This window comes from Anomaloglossus baeobatrachus, chromosome 1 (assembly GCF_048569485.1).
Source record: "Anomaloglossus baeobatrachus isolate aAnoBae1 chromosome 1, aAnoBae1.hap1, whole genome shotgun sequence".
NCBI classification, from domain to species: Eukaryota; Metazoa; Chordata; class Amphibia; order Anura; family Aromobatidae; genus Anomaloglossus; species Anomaloglossus baeobatrachus.
This window is the reverse complement of record NC_134353.1, coordinates 437852870-437871302: the sequence shown is the minus strand read 5'-3', so window position 1 is coordinate 437871302 and position 18433 is coordinate 437852870. Positions and strand designations below refer to the sequence as shown.

General features: G+C 44.8%; 1 protein-coding gene across 2 annotated transcripts in view; it reads right to left on the bottom strand.

Annotated features, from left to right (window-relative positions):
• Positions 1-18433, bottom strand: part of LONP1 (lon peptidase 1, mitochondrial) — an 829185-nt gene that overhangs the window by 341957 nt on the left and 468795 nt on the right. For both annotated transcript variants that reach the window (XM_075352644.1, XM_075352645.1), the window contains exons 12-13: positions 17551-17673; positions 15226-15342 (exon numbers count right to left, since the gene is read on the bottom strand). In XM_075352644.1, coding sequence (XP_075208759.1) covers positions 15226-15342; positions 17551-17673 — 240 coding nt within the window. The remainder of the gene's footprint in view (positions 1-15225; positions 15343-17550; positions 17674-18433) is intronic.

The following is an 18433-nucleotide window of genomic DNA, read 5'->3' as shown; positions in this document are numbered from 1 at the left end:
AAAACGACCCGGATCGTGATCTTCGGGGTCTAAGCGACTCCCGACGCAGGGGGGCGCTACACCCTTTTTCTTGAGCGCCATTAAAAAGTGGCGCAAAGAAATAAAGTACCCTTAACTACCGCTGTTAAAAGGCATATCAGCGTTTTTTAAGGGGGTTAAATATAGCGGTTTGGTTTTTTAAACTTTCTGGTATTGACATCATTAGGTGCAGATTATATGCAATTTTTATGCATTTACTCTGCGTAAATGCACCAAAAAGGCATGTGTGCCTTATACCTGCTGACTTACTGAATCTAATGTAACATTGATTGTTGGAACGTAAACAATGTAAAGTAGTCAGTGTACAGCTTGTATAACAGTGTATATTTGGTGTTCCCGCTAAACATTAATATCAAAAATGTGAAAACCACTGGCAACAAAAGTGAGTACACCCCTAAGTGAAAATGGCCAAATTGTGCACAAAGTGTCAATTTGTGTGGCTACTAATTATGAGCGAGTATCGAAATACTTGGATTTGCGATACTCGTAACAAGTATTGTCTAATACTCGCGTATTCATTCCGAATAGCGTGTGTAATGCAAGTCAATGGGGAATACTCGCTATGTAATGAGTAATCCGAATTCCGCACTATTCGCTACTTGCACAAAAAGTACAGCATTCAGGAGGTTACTCGTTACTACTTGGCAGCAGGTTAAATAGTCCTCTAGTGATCATGTTTTGTTGATAAACAGTTTTTTTTTTAATTATAATTTTTATTGATTTTCAAAAGCAAACACATCATTACATAGAAACAAATAATAATATCAACAACATTATCAGCAAAATGACAAGAAAATTGTATATCACTCCTTTTACAATTCAGTACTGCAACATCTAATCAATGTTCACAGTATTCACAGTAAAGGGTGCTTTACACGCTGCGACATCGCTAACGATATATCGTTGGGATCACATCGTTAGTGACGCACATCCGGTGTTGTTAGCGACATCGTAGCGTGTAACATCTAGGAGCGACGATCAACGATCCCAAAAATGGCAAAAATCGTTGATACGTCGCTCCTTTTCATATCGTTGGTGGTGCATGCCGCTGGTTGTTCGTCGTTCCTGCGGCATCACACATTGCTGTGTGTGACACTGCAGGAACGATTAACATCTCCTTACCTGCGTCCAACGGCAATGAGGAAGGAAGGAGGTGGGTGGGCTGCTCATCTCTGCCCCTCATCTGCTATTGGGCGGCCGCTTAGTGACACCACTGTGACGCCGAACGAACCGCCCCCTTAAAGGAGAGACTGTTCGGTGTCTCCAGCGACGTCGCTAAGCAGGTATTTGCGTGAGACACTGCCATAGCGATATTGTTCGCTACGGCAGCGATCACCACATATTGCAAGTACGACGGGGGCGGGTGCTATCACTCGCGACATCGCTAGCAATCGCTAGCGATGTCGCAGCGTGTAAAGCACCCTTTAGACTCAGAATCTTTAATATCTTGCGGAAACCCTTATAGCTAACTATATGAATAAATTTGCAACCGTCTTGTTAAACTCTCCAATTTCCCTCCCCCATCATCCCCCTCTGCTCAAACCCACTCCCACCTAGTCACCTTCAACCCCCACCTCCAATCCTCCAAGTGTACCACCTAATTTCTCAGAGTGATACCACGCCGTCTCCTTAAATGGTGATATTAAGTGTTTTATTTCCTCCAAATTGTAGTAGGTTATAATAAACTCCCTCCACTTTTTGAAGTGACTACCCAGTCGTCCCGACTTCCTTCCAGCATCAAGGCCCTCTAACTCCATCAGCCGTTTTATGTAGATTATTACTTCTTCGAATGAGGGTACTTTTGACTGGACCAGGAACATAAGTGAGCATGTTTGCAATCCCTTCTCCCAGGTTACTCTAAACTGTGCATCAGTCTCCCCGGCCGGGAATATCTGCACCCAGAGACCAAGAGGGATGATTTTTATTTTTTATTTTCCTTAAGTGTTCTGATGTTCCACCATACCCCAACAACTCGCTTATGCAAACTAATCAGGTCCTGCATAAGTTTTTGGTTCTCATCCTGTATATTTGTTGAAGCTCCAGAGGCTCCAGTACCATGTCCAGGACCACGCTGCTTCCCTCGCTGCCAGATCCATATGTCCTGTACACAACAATTTCAAAAAAGTATAATTTAACATCTGTTATTAACCAATATGGTTAAGGGTGTGCACCCTTTTTCTTTTTTTCCTTAATGTTCCTAGCTTGTATACCGGGAGATCCCAACAGGTGGTGTCCTTCTCATACCTAGAATTGTTCCTCTTTTGACTCTAACCAATATTTCAGTATCATCCTCTTTGTTGCAAGTATGATTACATGTAATACTAAAGGGGGATGTTTACTCCTCATCCCCTCGACGTTCACGTCTTCCCACGCATGGAACAGAACCAGAGTAGGGGAGAGAAGGAGTTTGATATCCCAGAGTTTAGCAACACACTTTGATACTTGGGCCCACAGTGGCTCAAGGTGGGGACACATCCACAATCCATGGTAGAGATCCGTAGCTCTTCTAAATTACATTTCGGACAATGGAGTAATCCTCTCAGGATTCTCAAGCTTTCTGGTCAAATTGAATGCATAGATCGCCCGACGCATCACTTTATATTGAGTCTCCCGCCACTGCTCATTCAGTATTGCCTTTCGTAGGTCCCCTGCACCTCTCCCTGATCTTTGTTCCAATGTCTGAATCCACTAGTTGCTTTTCCCATGGCTTAAAGAAACTCTCTGGCTGATAGGCAGTCAACTGGTCTCGCATTGCCCATATAGAGATGAAATTGACGAGGACGTTTGTGCCAACTTGACCAGGCCGTCAAATGTATTAAGTGACACCTCCGACGATATGTCTTGCAATTGAGCCATAACCTTATGCTTCACCTGACCATACTGGATTATTTGGTTAGGATTCAACCCATAATTACCAACCAATTCTTCCCTCCCCAACCATCTTGGCTCAGAAGGATGAAAAAGATGGGAGACCCTCTGTATACCTTTCCGCCTCCATTCTTCAAATAGTTGATTGCTTATTCCCTGGCTGAACCCTGGATTATCCCATGGGGTAGATATTTAGAAATTTTATATGCCAACTTGTAATGCTTCCTCACTACCCCCCAGGCTGCTATCGTATCCTTAAACAGAGAAGACTGCTTAATATTTTGGGGTAGATTAGCTTAACTGGTGTGTTGAAGGGCCTTTAAATCCCATGGAAACGCATATTCTCTCTCAGCTCCAAGGGACACGTGTTTCTGTGAGCCATGAATCCAATCCATCCAATACCTGGATAAACAGGCCAGATTGTAACCCCTAACATTTGGTAGGTTTAATCCCCCATTATCCTTTGATGCAGTCAGCTTCCTTATACCAATGCAAGCTTGTTTCCCCCTCCACACAAACCTTGAGAAACTTCTATTAAGAAGTTCAACATCTTTATGTTTCAAGAGCAAAGGAAGAGTTTGGATATGATACATCAAATTAGACATAGACATCCTCTTAATTAATTGGGCTCTGCCCATGATGTTCAATGGGAGGTCCTGCCATCTCTGGAGGTCCTGAACTATTTAATTTATAAGAGGTGGGAAGTTTAGGTTATATAAAAAAGTTGGCCCCTTACCAATTCTAATACCTAGATATGTAATGTATGATTTTGCTATAGAAATATGCTCACACTGGCCAACCTCCTGCAAATGAGCCTTCCCATTGCCCAGGTACAGCAATTCTCATTTAGTAGGGTTAATTTTAAAGCCTGAGTAGCTCCCGTATTCTCGCAATATATCTAAGATAAGTGGTACCTGAGTTTTAGGATCAGAGAGAAACAACAGTACGTCGTCGGCAAAGAGTGCTGCCTGTATTCGCATCTTTTTTTATGAGGATCCCTTGAAAAGTGTGATGGTCAGTTAACAGCCTCGCCAGGGGCTCCAAAGCCAGGTTGAAGAGTAGTGGTGAAAGGGGACAGTGCTGCCTAGTCCCCTTATGCAAATGAAAGGGAGTTGAGAGGAAACCTGGAATATAAACCTGGGCTCTAGGATTTGTATAAATCTCACATACCACATTGTAGAAAGACCCCGAGAATAGCATTGTGTCAAACTCTATAGAGCCAAGGCCACTTGACATTATCAAAGGCCTTCTCGGCGTCTATTGTTAATAACGCTGGAGTCTCGTTGACCACTTCCTTAGAGCTCACCCTATCAAGGGCCAATAAGACTTTAAAAATAGATCAGCGACGCAAAATATTCGTAATGAATCCTGCTTGAGCTGGGGATAATAAATGGGGCAGGATTACCGCCAAGCGATTAGCCATTATTTTTGAGAGTATCTTTATGTCCAAATTAATGAGTGAAATTGGCCAGTAAGAGCCAGGGGATAGCGGATCCTTACCCTGTTTCGGAATTAATTTTATATAGGTTAGGTTACTATTGCAAAAAGATGCTTCACCCTCCATGACCTTGTTATATATTTCTAACAAGATAGGAGAGGTCTCATCTACCATTGCCTTGTAGAATTCAGCCGTGAACCCGTCTGGCCCTGGCGCTTTGTTGTTTTACATACTTTTGATCGTGCTAACTACCTCTTCCACTGACATTTTAGCGTTCAAAAAAGTACGATGTTCCTCAGTGATCTTAGGAAGGGTGACTTTAGTCAAAATATTGTTATCTGGAATTGTGACTTGTGTCCCCCGTATATAATTCCTTGTAATATGCTCTCACTATTTCGATTATCCTCCCAGGATCATTGTGTACCTGACCCGTGCAATCCCTCATTTGCATAGGTCCTTGCAGTGTCCCTCTAATTTTTACCAGATTGGCCATCAGTTTACCCGCCTTATTCCCAAATCGATGAAGCTGTTTTAAATATTTTTTCCTTCTTTATTGCCCACCTGTTAAAAGCCCCCTGTTCCAGCAACCAAACATCCCTATGGGCTTTGTCTGGGTTCTCCTGAAAGGACGTATAAGCCTGCCTCAACTTGAAGGAAGTTTCAATAAATTTGGTCTGAATTTTCTTCCTCATTGAGGAAACATAACCTATTTTTTTGCCTCTTAAGACCGCTTTTGCCGTGTCCCACAAAAACTTCGGACTATCTCGATGTTGTCCATTGTGATCCACAAACTCGGACCACCACTCTTTCAGTCTCAATGAGAACTCTTCGTTTTCATAAAGGAAGGTTGGATATCTCCAAAGATAGTCTGAGTCTCTGGGGAAAGCATCTGTCAAATCAATCACCACCGGTGCATGGTCCGATATTAGTACGTCTCCCACCTCCACTGCTTCCAGATTGCGCATCAATACTCCAGAGATGGGAAAGTAGTCAATACGGGACCATGAATTATTTGCGTGCGAGTAATAAGTATACTCTCTATCCTGGGGATGCAAGCATCGCCAGGCGTCTTTTAGTGCTATAGACCTCATCAGAGGGCCCATGACCCTATCTTAACTACGGTGATATTTGGGATTTCCACCCAAGAATATTCTATTCTCCTGTATAGAGGCCACTGAATTAAAATCTCCTCCTACTATTGTGTTTGGGTGTTCCAGAATTTTAATTTCAAGCTGGTGAAAAAAGAGTTTGTTATTATTATTTGGAGCGTAAACATTAAATTACAACTTCACTCCCGCTTCCAGAGTCAGAAATAAAACCCTGCCCTCCTTATCCATATACTGATCTGTAACCTGATGTTGTAGTTTTTTACTTATTAATGTTATTACCCCCGCTTTTTTTTTTACTGAATGGACCCCGTAAGCTTTCCCTACCCATAACGTGCACATTCTCTGTATATCCTTTCCTTCAAGATGCAGGAGCGTTATGTCAGATTGGAAGTGACTAAGATGTCGCAATATTTTAAACCTCTGTTATGGGGCATGTAGACCCTTAACATTTCAAGTAATTATCCGTATATTTGCCCCGATGACAATGAGTTTTACTGCCGTAGCCTTTCATTTTGCCAATATTGCCTACCACTGAACCAATACTAAACCTAATCTTAACAGAACAATCTAAACCACTGCTTATAACCAACATACTTAACACTTCACGGTGAAAAACACTTCCACTAATAACCATTCAGCTGCTTCCCCACAGCCTCCAATACACTTCGTGGACTTCACTTTTTTCAAACCATCACCCTGAGAATAGTCAAACCTCTAAACTCTAAACCTAAAGAGGATATTCGCACCGCCATGGCGGAGAGGGAGAGAGGAAGAGTGAGGACAGAGCAAAAAAGAGAGGGAGGTAAAAAAATATAATGATGGGGAGAAAGCAAAAAGAACGAGAGGTAAAATGGGAAGAGAGATAGAGGGAGAGGAAGAAGAAGGGAGATTGAGAGAGAAAGAAACATAGGGGAAGGAAGAGAAAAAGGGAGTAAAAGAGAGGGAGAAAGAAATAGAGGATGAACAAGAGAGGGAGAGAGAAAGAAAAAGAGAAAGAGGGAGGGAGAGAGGGTGGGAGAGAGAGAAAGAAATGGGGAGCGAGAAGTGGGGAGAGAGAGGGAGAGAGAGAGGGAGAGAAAGAGAGGGAGAAACGGGGAGAGAGAGGGAGATAGAGAGAGGGAGAACTAGAGAAAGGGAAAAAAAAAAAAGCAAAAGAGATCACTCCCTCCCTCCCCACGTAACCACCTCAATGCATAAAGACTTTCATAACATACCCATAACCAATGGACAGTGATCCTGTACAATTGTCCACACCTATAAAGGAGTACTCCTACCCCCAAATTCAATAAAAAACTCCTCTGGGTCAGAGTCTCTCTCAGCTGCCTTTGTGTTGCCTACCAGGATGATTCTTCCCCTTTGATGCTGCCGGCGTAGAATTCCCCGAAGCTTCTCCCGCCGAACTTTTCTCAGATGAGTTGTTGTGTCCAGATCCTGGGGATTTTCTAGAACCAGGTGGACTGTTCATATGCCCCACATAGGTTTCTGCCTCCTTCAGGCTCGTGAAAGAATGGGAGGAAACATCTTGATGCCGTATAACCAAAGTAGCCGGGTACCTCAGCTGAAAACGGACCTTTTTCTTGAATAGAGTCGAGCAGATGGAAGAAAAAGCTCTCCTTTGCCTTGTCACTTCTGATGAGAAATCTTCAAATATCAAGATACGTGATCCCTGCACCTCCAGAGGCTGTTGTCTTCTCTTGTATGCCTGGAGTATCTCTTATTTGTCCAGGTGATCCAAGTATTTTGTAATTACTTGTCTTGGACGTATGGCTTTCTCTCCATCCGAATTATTCCTGGGTGGCCCAATGCGATGCACTCTCTCTATTCTTCTGCCCACTGCAAAGCCTAAGGTCTTGGGTATGATTGATTCGCAAAGAGTGCGCAATTCTAGGGGTAGGCCTCAGGGAGACCCACTATTCGCAGATTACTGTGCTTAGAGCGGTTCTCCAGATCGTCAATCCGGTCTCGCAATATTAGATTCTCCCTTGACAAGCGCATCACTGTAATGTGATTCGAAATCAGGTCGTCTTCTAAGGTTTATAGTCTATTTTCAATGGCCGTGACTTGCTCCACTGTCTCATCCAGCTGATTTTGCAAAACAGTGAGTGCTTACTGAATCTTTAACTGACAGAAATATCAAGTAATGTACTGTTTGCCACCTCATCCGCCAGTCATTTATAAACAATACCTTCTATTTGTCTGAAGATTTCCGGCGTGCCCGGTGTCACGTTAGATGCTACCACATCTTCATCTTCTGGGGCCAGAGAGGAAGGTGCAGATCTATGAGTAGACGCCATGTTATCCCCCTGAGTGATGAGCTGTGTATTAAGGCCCCGTCACACTAAGCAACATCGCTAGCAACATCGCTGGTAACGAACAACTTTTGTGAAGTTGCTAGCGATGTTGCTGTGTGTGACATCCAGCAACAACCTGGCCCCTGCTGTGAGGTCGTTGGTTGTTGCTGAATGTCCTGGGCCATTTTTTAGTTGTTGCTGTCCCGCTGTGAAGCACAGATCGCTGTGTGTGACAGCGACAGAGCAACAACTAATGTGCAGGCAGCAGGAGCCGGCTTCTGCGGAGGCTGGTATCCACAGTAAACATCGGGTAACCAAGAAGCCCTGTCCTTGGTTACCCGATATTTACCTTCGATACCAGCCTCCGCCGCTCTCACTGTCAGTGCCGGCTCCTGCTCTGTGCACATGTAGCTGCAGGACACATCGGGTTAATTAACCCGATGTGTGCTGTAGCTAGGAGAGCAGGGAGCCAGCGCTAAGCAGTGTGCGCTGCTCCCTGCTCTGTGCACATGTAGCTGCAGCACACATCGGGTAATTAACCCGATGTGTGCTGCAACTAGGAGAGCAGGGAGCCAGCGCTAAGCATTGTGCGCTGCTCCCTGCTCTGTGCACATTTAGCTGCAGCACACATCGGGTAATTAACCCCATGTATGCTGTAACTAGGAGAGCAGGGAGCCAGCGCTAAGCGGTGTGCGCTGCTCCCTGCTCTGTGCACATGTAGCTGCAGCACACATCGGGTAATTAACCCCATGTGTGCTGTAACTAGGAGAGCAGGGAGCCAGCGCTCAGTGTGCACTGCTCCCTGCTCTCTGCACGTGTAGCTGCGTGCGCTGGTAACCAAGGTAAATATCGGGTTGGTTACCCGATATTTACCTTAGTTACCAAGCGCAGCATCTTCCACGCGGCGCTGGGGGCTGGTCACTGGTTGCTGGTGAGCTCACCAGCAACTCGTGTAGCCACGCTCCAGTGATCCCTGCCAGGTCAGGTTGCTGGTGGGATCGCTAGAGCGTCGCAGTGTGACATCTCACCAGCAACCTCCTAGCAACTTACCAGCGATCCCTATCGTTGTTGGGATCGCTGGTAAGTTGCTTAGTGTGACGGTACCTTTATTCTCTATGTCTTTCGTACCAATTCTCAGCAGATATCTTTCCATTAAAATGGGGGATTAGCTTTATTTGATATAATGAACCAAGGCACACTCAGAGTTTCACCCAGCAGGGCATCCACTTATCTCTGCAGCCTGATATGCTTTATGACAAGACCTTCTGTTTACAGGCTCACTAATTACAAATAGCACAGCAGGGTCTCCTGCTATCACAGCCTTAAGAGTTAATTAGCTGGGGGTACTGTCACACTTAGAGGCGCAAGCAGAGATCCCACCAGCGATTTGACCGGGCAGGGATCGCTGGAGCGTCGCTACATGGTCGCTGGTGAGCTGTCAATCAGGTAGATCTCCACAGCGATCTGAGATAAGCCACCAGCGACCCGTGTAACGATGCTGTGCTTGGTAACCATGGTACATATCGGGTTACTAAGCAAAATGCTTTGCTTAGTTACCCGATGTGTATTATGGTTACCAGCGTCCGCAGCTGCCATAAGCCGGCTCCCTGCACACGTAGCAAGGGTACACATCGGCTTACTAAGCAAAGCGCTTTTAATAGTTACCCGATGTGTACCCAGGCTACGTGTACTGGCAGCCTGAGAGCAGCGTACGCTGGTAACCAAGGTACATGTTTGGTATCCAAGCAAAGCGCTTTGCTTAGTTACCCGATGTGTACCATGGTTACCAGCGTACTGAAGGCTGCCAGAAGCCGGCTCCCTGCACATTCAGATTGTTTGCTCCCGCCGTCAAACACAGCGATGTGCGCTTCACAGCGGGAGAGCAACGAGCAAAAAATGAACCATAACAGTGTGTAATGATCAGCGATTTGACAGCAGGGGCCAGGTCGCTGCTTAGTGTCACACACAGCGAGATCACTGATGAGGTCACTGGTACGTCACAAAACATGTGACTCAGCAGCTATCTCATTAGCGATCTCGCTATGTGAGAAGTACCCCTGAGCCTGTAATCACTCCAGGAGACCGTTCCCTCTCTGGTCACTCCTCTTGTTCACTTTTACTTAGCTGGCAGTCCCAGGCTGTCACACTGCAGAGTTCTGAAGCAGGGGGAGGCGATGCACAGCTTCATCTTGCCTCGTGGCCGGGAGAGCAGACTCCTACAACTCACCGGCCCTGCTCATGCGAGGATTGTGCTCTGAAGTCCGGATCACACGCATCTCTCAGGCAACCTTGGTAAGCTTGCTAGGTGGTCGGCGGCGGGCAGGAGCTCCACTAGATGTGTTTGGTCGGTGAGGAGTGACTGAGCTCGGGGCAAACACATCTTCACATGGCTGGCGCTGAAACCGGAAGTTTATTTTTTTTTCCAGAACTGCAGCAAGCAGCCCAGTGACACATTGCTGGAATCATGGTTATATCTCCACTTTATGTTGCTCTCAGGTTAGGTGAAAAAAAACCTGGGAACAGATGCCCATTAAGTAAACTGGCTATGATTAACCCCTTAAGGACGAAGCCAGTTTTGTACTTAATGACCAGGCCATTTTTTGCAATTCTGACCAGTGTCACTTTATGAGGTCATAACTCTGGAACGCTTCAACGGATCCCGGTGATTCTGACATTGTTTTTTCGTGACATATTGTACTTCATGATAGTTATAAATTTAGAATGATATTTTTTGCTTTTATTTGTGAAAAAATCGGAAATTTGATGAAAATTTTGAAAATTTTGCAATTTTCAAACTTTTAATTTTTATGCCCTTAACCCAGAGAGTTATGTCACACAAAACAGTTAATAAATAACATTTCCCACATGTCTACTTTACATTAGCGCAATTTCTGAAACAAAATGTTTTGGGGTTAGGAAGTTAGAAGGGGTCAAAGTTCATCAGCAATTTCCCATTTTTTCAACAAAATTCACAAAAACATTTTTTTAGGGACCACATCACATTTGAAGTGACTTTGAGAGGCCTAAGTGACAGAAAATACCTAAAAGTGACACCATTCTCAAAACAGCACCCCTCAAAGTACTCAAAACCACATCCAAGAAGTTTATTAACCCTTCAGGTGCTTCACAGGAACTAAAGCAAAGTGGAATGAAAAAAAGCAAAAAATAAAATTTTACCTAAAATGTTGCTCTACCCCAAATTTATTCACTTTTAGAAGAAATAACACAACAAAATGAACCCCAAAACTTGTTACCCACTTTCTTATGAACGCGCCAATACCCCACATGTGGTCAGAAACCTTTGTTTGGACAAATGGGAGGGCTCGGAACAGAAGGAGCAATATTTGAATTTTGGAAAGCAAATTTGGCTGAAATAGATTGCGGGCACCATGTTGCATTTACATGTCCGCTAAGGTACCTAAACAGCAGAAACCCCTCACAAGTGACACCATTTTGGAAACTAGACCCCTTAAGGCTTCTATCTAGGGGTATAGTGAGCATTTTGGATCCACAGGTACTTCACAGATTTTGATAACGTTACGTTGTCACATTGAAAATTTTCATTTTTTTCTCACAAATGTTGCTTTAGCATCAATTTTTTCACTTTTTCAAGAGGTAATTCCAAAAATTTGACCCCAATGTTTGTTACCCACTTTTTTATGAGCGCGGTGATACCTCACTTGTGGTCTGAAACCTTTGTTTGGAGAAATGGGAGGGCTTGGAACGGAAGGAGCAATATTTGAATTTTGGAAAGGAAATTTGGCTGAAAAAGATTGCGGGCACCATGTCGCATTTGGAGGACCCCTAAGGTACGTAAACAGCAAAAAAACACCACAAGTGACCCCATATTGGAAACTAGGCCCCTCAAGGAATATATCTTGATGTTTGGTGAGTACCCTGAACCCCCAGGTGCTTTACAGAAGTTTATAACGTTGAGCCATGAAAATAAAAAAATAAAATTTTACCACAAAATTGTTACTTCAACCAGGTAGCTTTTTTTTTCACAAGGGTAACAGGAAAAAAATCACCATGAAATTTATTGCGCAATTTCTCCTGAGTTTGTTGATATCTTGTATGTGGTGGAAATCAACTGTTTGGGCACACTGCAGGGCTCAGAAGAGAAGGAGTGCAATTTGACTGCAAAATTGGCTGGAATCAATAGCGGACGCCATGTTGCATTAGGAGAACCCCTGAGGTGCCTAAACAGTGGAGGTCCACCACAAGTGACCCCATTCTGGAAATAAGACCCCTCAAGGCTTTAATCTAGGTGTATATTGAGCATTTTGAATCCACGAATACTTCACAGAATTTGATAAGCTTAGGTTGCCATATTGAAATTTTCATTTTTTTCACAAAAATGTTGATTTAGCGACACATTTTTCACTTTTTCAAGAGGCAACAACAAAACGTTTACCCCACAGGTTGTTATCTAATTTCTTGTGAGCGCAGGGATACCCCACATGTGGCCAAAAACCTTTGTTTGGATAAATGGGAGGGCTTGGAATGGAAGGAGCACCATTTGAATTTTGGAAAAGTTGAAGTAAATTGCGCGCACCATGTCACATTAGCAGGGCCCCTTGGGTACCTATACATCAGAAACCCCCCACAAGTGACCTCATTTTGGAAACTGGACCCCTCAAGGATTTTATTCAGGAGTATAGTAAACATTTTGAATCCACAGGTACTTCACAAAACTGTTGCTGTAGCAACAAATTTCTCACTGTTAAGGGGGCTTTACACGCTGCGACATCGCTAATGCGGAGTCGTTAGGGTCACGGAATTGGTGACGCACATCCGGCCGCATTAGCGATGTTGCTGCGTGTGACACCGATGAGCGATTTTGCATCGTTGCAAAAACGTGCAAAATCGCTCATCGGTGACATGGGGGTCCATTCTCGATTATCGTTACTGCAGCAGTAACGATGTAGTTCGTCGCTCCTGCGGCAGCACACATCGCTATGTGTGACGCCGCAGGAACGAGGAACCTCTCCTTACCTGCCTCCCGGCCGCTATGAGGAAGGAAGGAGGTGGGCGGGATGTTCCGGCCACTCATCTCCGCCCCTCCGCTTCTATTGGGCGGCCGCTCAGTGACGTCACTGTGACGCCACACGGACCGCCCCCTTAGAAAGGAGGCGGTTCGCCGGTCACAGCGACGTCGCCGGGCAGGTAAGTATGTGTGACGCATCTGCGCGATGTTGTGCGGCACGGGCAGCGATTTGCCCGTGTCGCACAACAGATGGGGGCGGGTACCCACACTGGCGATATCGGGACCGATATCGCAGCGTGTAAAGTAGCCTTTAGGCTATGTGGCCATGATCCAGCGACACGGCGTCTAGTACCCAGTGTCAGCCTCCTGCAGAAATGTGAGTGTTGTCCACGGGAGAACGCAGCTGCCCATGCCCACGATTTGGGTTCAGGCTGCTGTGGACTTTAGTTCTATTCTACCTGCAAAGAACACTCATCTCCGCAACATAAATTGACATGCTGAGGCTCGGGAAGCTGCGCCACAGGTCGATTTATGCTGCAGAGAAAAGAAACACAGTGGGCACGGGATTTCTAAAACTCCTGCCACTGTGCTTCTACTGCACAACGCAGCGTTCTGGATGCAGGGAAAACACTCTGCGCCCAAAACGTTGCAAACCCTGATTGTGGGCACACAGCGTAAAATGCTACAATGGATGAATGGATAGATGTCAAACATATATAACGTCCCACCCCCCTGAATATTCTAAGCTGGCGCCCTTTAGTGCCTTTCATGTGACACTAAAGGATGCCTAGCCTTGTATTTAGCCCAAAAAAAAAAAAAAGAATAAAAATAAATGACGTGGGGTCCCCCCTATTTTTGATAGCCAGCTAGGGTAAAGCAGACAGCTGTAGCCTGCAAACCACAGCTGACAGCTTCATCTTGTCTGGTGATCAATTTGGAGGGCTCCCCAAGCTGTTTTTTTTTTTTTAATTATTTATAAATAAATAATTAAAAAAAACAAACAAACGTGGGGTCCCCCCAAATTAGATCACCAGCCAAGGTGAAGCAGACAGCTGGGGTCTGGTATTCTCAGGGTGGGAAGAGCCACGGTTATTGGACTCTTCCCAGCCTAAAAATAGCAGGCCGCAGCCGCCCCAGAAGTGGCGCATCTATTAGATGCGCCAATTCTGGCGCTTCGCCCCAGCTCATCCCGCGCCCTGGTGCGTTGGCTAACGGGGTAATGAATGGGGTTGATACCAGGTGTGTAATGTCACCTGGCATCAAGCCCAGCAATTAGTTATGTCACGGCGTCTATCAGATACCCGACATAACTAATTGACAGTAATAAAAAAAAAAATTGACAACAAAAAAAAATTTATTTGAAAAAACACTCCCCAAAACATTCCCTGATTGACCAATTTATTGAAAAGAAAAAAAAAAAAATCCACAATAATCCATTTGGACGTCCCACGTCGACTCTGGACCTTCTAGAATATGGGGGACACGTTCAGGGAACGTATCCCCCATTTTCTAGGAGGGCAGACCCTCCATTTGAGGAGAGTGGGTGCAAAGAATCTGCACCCACCCTCCCTGGGTCACAGCTGCAGAGTGCAGGCAGCCAGCACAGCTCTCTGAACACAGGAAGCTGTCAGCCGCGCTCTGCACATGTGACCGGAGTCTGCTGTGAAGGAGCCGGAGGAGGGGGCCGCGGGGGATCAGGTATGTATGACACCGGGGAACACCGGGGGGTATAGGGGGGGACGCGGCAGGGCCTAGGGAGCAGGTTTCTGTCGTATGTGTTATGGCACATACGACAGAAACCATAGGAACACTGTAAATGCGGCCGGCGCGCTGCTGTGATCGCCGGTGCGCGCGGCCATCTTGGATTTTCGGGAGGGGGTTGGGGGTCGGGGGGGGCACTTTGGGGATACCGAGGGGACCGGAGGGAACCGGGAAAAAGATTTATCTCCCATCTGGCATGTTTGATCATGCCAGATGGGAGATAAATCATTTTTTACCGGCGCGGTCATTTACTATAACTTGATGATCGGTATACGGTGTATACCGGTCATCAGGTGAGCGGGGACCGGAAAAACCGGCCAGAATCATGATCTCCAGGGTCTCAGCTACCCCCGGCAGCTGAGACCCCGGAAATTTTCTGACTCTGGGGGGCGCTAGACCCTTTTTTCCGACCGCCGTTAAAAAGCGGCGGATCGGAAAAAGTACCCTTATTTACCGCCGTTAAAAGGCGTATCGGCGGTCGTTAAGGGGTTAAGAATGTCATTTACATGTACACTCTATGTGCTAATACTGTTTTGATGAATTACAAATAAGGATAGCTTTCCTCTAAAGAGGTATTCCATATGACATTTTTTCTTTATGTGGATTTTACTCATCAATCCAGCAAGTTTTATAAAACTGAGATGGGGAACACTAGACTGAAGATAAGATGTGGACAGTATATTACAGAACAGCTTACTTTCATGCTGTAAATAGATACAGAACATACTTCACCTCAGCTATAGCCAACTTCTCCTGTGCCACGTAACCAGAGATATTGATCATCTCCATGCGATCTCTGAGAGGTTCTGGAATTGTTTCTGTTACATTGGCTGTGCAGATGAAGAGGACCTGCAGGACGTGGATTAAATATAGAAAGAGATCAACAACAGAAAAAACGTACTTGGTAAATATAAATCAAAGCATAGGAAACAACCTATCAATAGGTAAATGCATACATTTCAAGACAAGTAAATCAATTTAATGGGGTTGTTAACTACTAGGGCAATCCCTTCTCATTCTCAATGTTTAGCCCCATTAAAAGCAAAAAAAAAAACAAAAACACACAAACACTCAACTCACTTCCTGTGTTGATGCTGTTTCAGTGGTGTCAGCGCTCGTGTTCCTGGAGCTCATGTGAGGTTGTGACGTCACACGAGCCCCGCGCCCAATCATCGCCGCCTTCTCTCTTCCTGCCTTTGGACGTATGAGTAATCAACAGGAAGTGAGCGACTAGCCAAGATTCATTACCATTTGCATCGAAGGCTCCACTGAGAGTCTCAGCAGCCATTACAATCAAATTTTATAGAGAAAGTAAGTAGCATTGCATGCAACAGTATTCAGCCATTTACCAAAAAGAAACCGCAATCGATCTACAGTACAGACCAAAAGTTTGGACACACCTTCTCATTCAAAGAGTTTTCTTTATTTTCATGACTGAAAATTGTAGATTCACTTTGAAGGCATCAAAACTATGAATTAACACATGTGGAATGAAATATTTAACAACAAAGTGTGAAACAACTGAAAATGTGTCTTATATTCTAGGTTCTTCAAAGTAGCCATCTTTTGCTTTGATTACTGCTTTGCACACTCTTGGCATTCTCTTGATGAGCTTCAAGAGGTAGTCACCGGAAATGGTCTTCCAACAGTCTTGAAGGATTTCCCAGAGATGCTTAGCACTTGTTGGCCCTTTTGCCTTCACTCTGCGGTCCAGCTCACCCCAAACCATCTCGATTTGGTTCAGGTCTGGTGACTGTGGAAGCCAGGTCATCTGGTGTAGCACCCCATCACTCTCCTTCTTAGTCAAATAGCCCTTACACAGCCTGGAGGTGTGTTTGGGGTCATTGCCCTGTTGAAAAATAAATGATGGTCTAACTAAACGCAAACTGGATGGAATAGCATGCCGCTGCAAGATGCTGTGGTAGCCATGCTGGTTCAGTATGCCTTCAATTTTAAATAAATCCCCAACAGTGTCAACAGCAAAGCACCCCCATATCATCACACCTCCTCCTCCATGCTTCACGGTCCATTCCTTGTGTTCTTTAGCCCAAACAAGTTTCTTCTGCTTGTTGCCTGTCCTTAGCAGTGGTTTCCTAGCAGCTATTTTACCATGAAGCCCTGCTGCACAAAGTTTCCTCTTAACAGTTCTAGAGATGTGTCTGCTGCTAGAACTCTGTGTGGCATTGACCTGGTCTCTAATCTGAGCTGCTGTTAACCTGCGATTTCTAAGGCTGGTGACTCGGATAAACTTATCCTCCGCCACAGAGGTGACTCTTGGTCTTCCTTTCCTGGGGCGGTCCTCATGTGAGCCAGTTTCTTTGTAGTGTTTGATGGTTTTTGCCACTGCACTTGGGGACACTTTCAAAGTTTACCCTATTTTTCTGACTGACTGACCCTCATTTCTTAAAGTAATGATGGCCACTTGTTTTTCTTTACTTAACTGCTTTTTTCTTGCCATAATACAAATTCTAACAGTCTATTCAGTAGGACTATCAGCTGTGTATCCACCAGACTTCTGCACAACACAACTGATGGTCCCAACCCCATTTATAAGGCAAGAAATCCCACTTATTAAACCTGACAGGGCACACCTGTGAAGGAAAACCATTTCCGGTGACTACCTCTTGAAGCTAATCAAGAGAATGCCAAGAGAGGGCAAAGCAGTAATCAAAGGAAAAGGTGGCTACTTTGAAGAACCTACACCTACCTTTGAAGAGCCTTCAATGTGAATCTACTATTTTCAGAGTCATGAAAATAAAGAAAACTCTTTGAATGAGGTGTGTCCGAACTATTGGTCTGTACTGTATATGCTAACTGACTGACCCAATGAGCTCAGTCAGTTAGCACAGATATGCAGATAGATATGACACCACATTTCTGTTTCGGTTTTAACCCAGTTATGAACTGCAGAAGAAACAGAAAAAATAATGAAATAACTTAAAGAAACCTGTCAAATCAGTTGCTTGGATTACTGCTATAAAACTGCATATATTGTAATGAACACGCATCAATACACAGAAATACTGTACATACTGGATCTACCGAAAAAAATTCTACCTTTGATAAGTCTACAGGGACATCCAAATAGTGGTCCAAGAAATTAAAATTCTGTTCTGGATCTAGGAGTTCCAAGAGAGACGAAGACGGATCACCTTGATATCCACGTCCAAGTTTGTCAACCTACCAGAGAAGATATAATGCAAATGAAGATGTATAAAAACAAGCTTAGGAAAACCCATTCTCATGCTGCATTACATCCGGTCTGTCCATAAAGAAAGTGTCCTTAGCAATATTCATAGAGTACCTTTCACCAGGTCAAAAGTGCCGAGCTTTTGCTTTTCTGGCATCCCTCTGCTCTCCTGAGTAAGGTATTTCTTTGTTTGCAGCCATACGGTTCCAGCGATACGAGTTGTATTAGTTAGTAAGCCTAATGTTCTATTTTTAATGGCTTTTATCAACAGGTCCTCACTCATAGGATTCGCTGGTGGCAGATTCTATTACGATGTAATGGAGCATTACACAGTGTTAGTCAAATAAAGACTCAATCATAAAACGCAGAGTGACAATCATCACGTGCTTTGCTGGATATCTCTGCTTTATCTTAGGCCTCCTTTACACGTCCGTGTTTCCGGTACGCGTGACTTCCGTTTCCGCAAGTACTAGAGACACGAGCACATGTAAAACCATTAAAATCAATGTGTTTGCGCACACCTGCATGTTTTCTCACGGACGTGTGTCTGTGTGCTCCTACGTAGACATGTCCGTTTTTCTCCAGCAGCACAGGTGTCACATGGACCGGACCGCACACTGATGTGCTCCGTGTGAGATCAGTGTGACATGTACTAGAGAAAACACGTGTCTGTGAAATAAAATGCTTTTCTATACTCACCTGTCTCCACCACTGATGTCTCCAGCACTGCTGGCACGTGCTTCCGACCCC